This window comes from Octodon degus, unplaced genomic scaffold, assembly GCF_000260255.1.
Source record: "Octodon degus isolate 3935 unplaced genomic scaffold, OctDeg1.0 scaffold00004, whole genome shotgun sequence".
Taxonomy (NCBI): domain Eukaryota; kingdom Metazoa; phylum Chordata; class Mammalia; order Rodentia; family Octodontidae; genus Octodon; species Octodon degus.
Window position 1 is genome coordinate 7,801,127 of NW_004524580.1, and position 6,410 is coordinate 7,807,536.

A 6,410-nucleotide genomic window follows, 5' to 3' on the forward strand; every position below is an offset into this window, starting at 1 on the left:
AGGCTCAAGCTTCTGACTGCCAGCAAAGTATCTTCAGAAAACCTAAGAACCCACTGGCAATCTTATATCTGTTCTTTTGAACACCTTTGGTTTTGGTTTGCTAGTCAATTGTATGATGTAAGAGAAGTTCATTGGATGTGAAGATATGATTCTGACTGCATTTATTTTTATTGTTCCTTAATAGAACCATTACAGGATTATATTTATTATGAAATAGAACTTCTATATGGAACTGAGCTCTGATTTTAACTGATTACCTACTTTCAGTTTTATACTTTAAAGCGAAAATGTTTTAAATTTTAATATCAATGAAAGTTGCTATCAGGAAGGGACTGCCTTGTTTTACAATACTGCTCATTTTTAACATTTAGTACTTTAAAACTAAATTTATACTTCTGAGTTCTTTGAAACTCAATAAATTGTATTGATGAGACATCAAATCGGTTCAAAAATAATTTTAAAAATCTTACTTATAGCAGAGATAATTGTAGGAGGGAAAATATTTTCTTCAGAATAAGTAAAACTTTTAAAGAAAAGTGAATGTAACCCAGTAGCAGGTGAAAGTAAGAAGGGTGCTGAGAAATGATGGGCTCGTGATGCGGCATCTGCGCTGCAGGCTCCAGCCATGGCCAAGAAGCTCAGCATCACGGCTGGGCCCATGTCAGTGCCCAGCTCATGAGTGAGATGACGTTGTTGATTTTTTTTAAGTGTGCACTGACAGTGAAGATCAACCCCACGCTGCTGGGGAGATTTGGAATGGGGGCATCGATGAGTGCGCGCTGTACAAGTGTTTGGAGAATGGAAGTATTATTCCTATAGAGCCCGAGTGTGAAGAAGAGCCCTCGCCTGTTTGCGAGCGAGAAGCTGAAGTTGTCATGGGCATCACTGATAAGCTCACCTGCTGTACAAAGGAAGTTTGTGGTGCGTATATAGGTCGAGTTCTTTTATTCAGTGAATGCTGTAAAAGATGTTGACAGTCTTTGTGAAAAGGGAGCGCATGCATGATATATGGCTAAAAAAACACATAACAGTTAAGGTAACAGTTGCATATTTTCATGGATGTTATTTCCTCAAAGCAAATTTTACAAATACACATAAGATCCTCTTGTTACTAGTAATTAATATTTAACAATAAATGGCAAGAGGAAGTGTCTGAAAATCTCTGACTCATGACAGTATACCAGAAAAACCTGTGATCTGCCATGTTTTCACATTTAGTTTATTTCATGGGTTGGATGGGAGAAAACATATTTAGTGAGAGCCTTTTCTTTGGTTTGAGTTAGCAGCACAAGATTTAGTTACGTTTGCTAGTATTTTAATATTCTGCTTCTTACGTCTAGGATGTGACATGACTTTATGCGACACTGCCGTTCCACCATGTACAGAGAGTCAAAAATTGACTGTTGGCTTTAGCTCTCTTTCTTGCTGTCCACAATACAAATGTGGTGAGTTAATTAATTAGGAAACATGAGTGAGGTCTGTTGCTCATTTAGACTAGTAGGCTAGATTATCTTTCTCTATCTCTTCAAAGAAATGATTTACATTTGAGAGATTGTGCAGTTACTTTTTCTACATATTCCACTGATATTCAGATTTTTAAGTTAATTATAGCAGAGAAATTTAAGGAACTCACCAATACTACTATTATTTTGAATATTATTACTACTATTTTTATTTTCTCACTTGGAAAAATTTTCAAGTAAATTTGTTTCTGCAGACTGTGACCTGGTCAAATGCCCCAATATTTCCAAACCAGGATGCAGAGAAGATCAATTCATGATTCAAGTTCAACAGGAAGAACCGTGCTGTTTTTCTCCTTTCTGTGGTGGGTATTGTAGAGGTGTTTGCAGTGAAGACAAGGGACAATCTGTGAAGATCTCTTTGTTGTAAATTCCACGAAGTTGATGTTAACTATATTCTGATGTTGCACTTAGAAGGATCAAACTGAAAAAGACCTGTGGAAGAGAATGTACACAATTTTAAAGGACACTTGACAATTATTGCAACCACTACCTTCTTCTATCAATTATGCAGTCTCTCTCTCTCTCTCTCTCTCTCTCTCTCTCTCTCAACATGATCGCAGTAATAAAATCAAGGGGAGTGATTTTAAAAAAATCTGGGGAGTGATTTTAAAAAATCTGGGGAGTGATTTTAAAAAAATCTGGGGAGTGATTTTAAAAAATCTGGGGATTTACCACAGATTTTCTTTACAGAATGAAGTAGAAGGATAGACGATGCTAAGAAAGTATAGAGCCCTCTGAAAACTTCATCTTGTGTGTATCCTGTGTGATCTATGATGATTTTGAAAGAGAATCATAGAAACAAAGAGCATCTAGGAAATAAGTAGAACTAAATATTCTCCCTGATGAACTGGGCATTGAAAAATATCATTATTTTCCAACTCTAATGAATGATCATATCAAAGTTTAGTGGTTAACATAGGTTTCAGATATACCTATGAAAATCAGAGTACCTCTCATTCAATGTTAAGATTCTTTGACTAAAAGTGGAGGGAAAAAAAGAACTGGATGGATTCTGGTGAAATGAAACACAACTCATTATTGCACGAAGTAGAGGCTACGTGGGGTTCACAATTAATCAGAAGAGCCAAATGTGGGAAAGAAGAGAAGCCAGCTGCTCTAGATGAAGGCCATTTATCTCTGAGCCAATTCCATCTGTGTCTTAGCCTGGCATTCCTCTGTTTCTGATTGAAATTACATTGAAAAAGATTTTGATTAATCTAATGTAGGTTGCTCTTGCACAGTAGTCTGCTAAGGCGGCTTTAATGAAAGTAGCTTTATTGCAGTTAAAGCATTTTTCAAAGTTATCCAGAGAGTTAGCAAAGTTGAGAGAGGTACTGAGCAGCTCAAGAAAAGGCGTCTACAGCACTGCTCTCCATACACGGGAATAATCAAGTGTGGCCTGCTAAGGAGGCTTTAATAAATCAATCAGATATACTTTGATTAATATGTAAGAACATATTATTCAAGAAATCTAAATGCCCTGTATTTCTGCTAAGATGTTATGGAAAAGATTACTGTGCTTAAAGAACAAAGCAATATTTTTTTATGATGAAAACACCTTATTTTAGTCATCAAGTAGCATTATTGTTTTATGAATAAAATGCCTTATTTTCTGTTTTCAGTTTTATAAAACATGATGTGCTTATATTTGATTTGATTAGTTCATGGTAATCTGAGCTAATAATCTGAGCTCACTTGTGACTTCTAGCTTTTTGTTTCATCCTTTAGTCTGTGAACCTTGCCTTGAGCCTATTCCCCTCTGTATGGACGGGGAGTTTCTCACGGTGGATCTTAACACCACACATTTATGCTGTCCTCAGTATTACTGTGGTAAGTGTAAAACATTTAGATGTGCCAGAAATGATCAATATATTTAGATGTTGGGAAGCTTAATCCACTGTTGGATCAGGCCTTTTCCAGGACACCTCACCTGATGAGATGTCCTAACATTATTGTGGTCACTGGACCTTTCTAAGAGTCCTGAGTCATGTTTTCTATCCTCACCAATAATATGTGGTTTGTAGTCCGAAAGTCATCACTGGGGAGCCAAGAGTCCATCTGAGGCATCAGTCATGGTGGCAAACTAAATGTTGGTAGTGAGATGTGGCAATTAAGTGCAATTTATCTCTACTTGTATGGTTTCCCATTTTAGTGTGTGAGCCAGATCTATGCCCTCTACCATTGCTTGACTGTGCAGAAGATATGAACCTCGTGAAGGAAAATGTATCCGGTCAATGTTGTCCAACATGGCACTGTGGTAACTAATGTCATATTTTAAGCTTTTATTGCAATACATTAATTTATTTGGATCAGTGTAAATATGTTAAATTTTCTCTTTTAGAATGTAACTGTGGGAACCTTGTTGTACCAACTTGTGAAGTGGTAAGAACACACATTTTGTTTAACTTTCATTATTATTTCAACTGGTTTATTTCCCATTTATCTTTTCCACTTCTGAATTCTTCAGAGTTAATGGATTTATCCTCATTAAATTGTACTGAGGTAGACTGAAATAATTTGGATCTGATGTTACAGAATAATCAACCTTTTGTATTTACTTGAGAGAGGAAAGTATATTGTTTTTCTAATCAGTGACTTAATCTATATATCATATATATCCTGAAAATCATAGGTTTTAAAATGAAACCACAACAGTGAAAAATATTCCTTCAATGTTGAAAGGTATTGCCAGTGATTCCTTGGAATTGTTGTACTAGTAACATGTATTTTGTAGGGAAGAGGGGTATAAACATATAAGTCCTTGTATCTTCCTAAGTATTATTTATGAACAAGTAAACTTTATAGAGATTTCAAAAATTTAATCTTGTAAAATAATAGGGATGATGATTATGTTACTTATTTACTCATGTATTCTATGGTTACACTTATTTATTTTCTTTAAATAGTTACCTTCATGCTATCCTTATAAGGAAAGATAATATCAGATAAGACAAATTGTCTTTCGCAGAGATTTCTGGTTTTCTTTTCCCTCTCTAGTAATGCATATTCTCAGAGATTTCATTTAGATTCTCCAGATCAAAAGTATATCCTGGGGAAGGAAATACTTTCGAGGTACTTTTTAATGTAATAGAGCAACTCTTAGCATGCAACTGGTTATTTGAAAAAGCATGAATTCAGCATTCATGTGAGTGAGGAGTTAATATCTATGATTTATACAGATGTTAAAGCTTATAGATAACTTTAACATTTTTTTAATTTCTGTTTTACCATAAGCACAACTGCACAAGAATTGACTTTTGTTATATTTCCCAGATTTTTCTAGTTTATATAACATACTTAAAATATTACCAAAATTTCACAAAATAGATATTTTAGCTCATTTCATAAGTAAAGAAGTTGACATCCAAGACAATAAATGATCAAACACCTCAGGACTCAAAAAGTGAAGATTGCTTTTCTGCATAGGTGTGTGTGTGTGTGTGTGTGTGTGTGTGTGTATGTGTGCATGTTCCTTACTTTTATTCTGTGCTTTTAAAATTTTTCTTTAACGCTTTCATTTTCCTTACAAAATGCAACCAAGATGTAGCTTGAAGCAAGAATATGGGCCTGCTTTGTCTCTGATTTTAGTCTTACCTTTCTCTAGCTGTGCCTCCAGGTTTCTTTCAGTGCCTCTAGGATGCAATTCTGTTTATTCACGTAGACACCAAATATATTTCAACCTAAAGAGTGTATTTTTAAAAAATAATAACTTCAGTGAAATATCATTCCCATACCATGCGATTTAACATTTTATTGCGGCACTGGGGATTAAGGGTTTTCCACTGAGTTACATCTCTAGCCCTTTCATAATTTTTCGTTTTGAGGCGGGTCTCACTAAGTTCACTAAGTTGCTCAGACTGGGCTTGGACTTGTTATCCTCCTGCTTCAGCCTCCCAAAGTTCTGGAATCACAAACTTATACCACATGCCTAATCCATCTGGCCTTTATAGTATACAATTCAGTGGTTTGTAGCATATTCAAAGAGTTGTACTACCATCAGCACAATCAACTTAGAACAATTTAATCACTCAAAAACAAACCCTGTTCCTGTCAGAAAACACCCTTTCCATGAAAACTTCCCAGACTTTAGAAATAAATACTCAATTTACTTTTTATTGTATAGATGTACAGATGCTTAATAGTTCATGAAATTTGTATCATATAGTACATAGTCTTGTGTATAGATTCTGACAGCATAAGGTTCTCAAAGTTTATCTATGTTGTAACATGGATCATTCATTAGTTTTTATTGTGGAATAATAACTTCACTGTATGTACATGGCTAGATGTTAACTTAAAAAAAAGACATAAAATGTCAGTAGCAGAGGAAAAAATATTTAGCATCAGTAGCCACCAGTTAAAGGCAAACCTGCACTTCAGTGAGAGGCTACTTCATTTCTACCAGTAAGTCTGAGTGTAACACACGTTGTTGCCAATGGTATGGAACAAGGTAAAATGATATAGCTACTTTTCAAAACAGCGTGGTAGTTACTTAAAGACTTAATCCGGTTACCATAAGGCCCAGCAATTCCATTTCTAGGCTGAGACTCACAAGGAAGGAAACAGAAGTCCACACAGAAGCTTGTACTCAAATATTATAATAGCAAAATTAGAAACAACCTCACTTAGTTTTCATACTGAGCTTAAGGGACAGCGGTGCTTCCACAGGAGTAAAAGATATCATATTTAATGTCATATTAAGTATTCTAGTAAATACCTGAATCAATTCCTGTTTGTGGTTTCAGGTACTTATTAGAATAAGAGCTTAACTAAATTGTTGATAAAAATCTCAATATAAAGAAATGTAGAGAGAAAGAATGAATTTAAATTGAAGGTTGAGAGGAAGTGGTGTTCTGAGTTTAGCTGCTTTAAAAACATATGGGTAAG

The 6,410-nt window shown here is 35.0% G+C and overlaps 1 protein-coding gene across 1 annotated transcript in view; it reads left to right on the forward strand.

Annotated features, from left to right (window-relative positions):
* Nucleotides 1–6,410, forward strand: part of Otogl (otogelin like) — a 162,193-nt gene that overhangs the window by 142,275 nt on the left and 13,508 nt on the right. Inside the window, exons 46-51 of the mRNA XM_004623891.2 lie at nucleotides 709–921; nucleotides 1,341–1,445; nucleotides 1,718–1,825; nucleotides 3,252–3,353; nucleotides 3,676–3,780; nucleotides 3,865–3,905. Coding sequence (XP_004623948.1) covers nucleotides 709–921; nucleotides 1,341–1,445; nucleotides 1,718–1,825; nucleotides 3,252–3,353; nucleotides 3,676–3,780; nucleotides 3,865–3,905 — 674 coding nt within the window. The remainder of the gene's footprint in view (nucleotides 1–708; nucleotides 922–1,340; nucleotides 1,446–1,717; nucleotides 1,826–3,251; nucleotides 3,354–3,675; nucleotides 3,781–3,864; nucleotides 3,906–6,410) is intronic.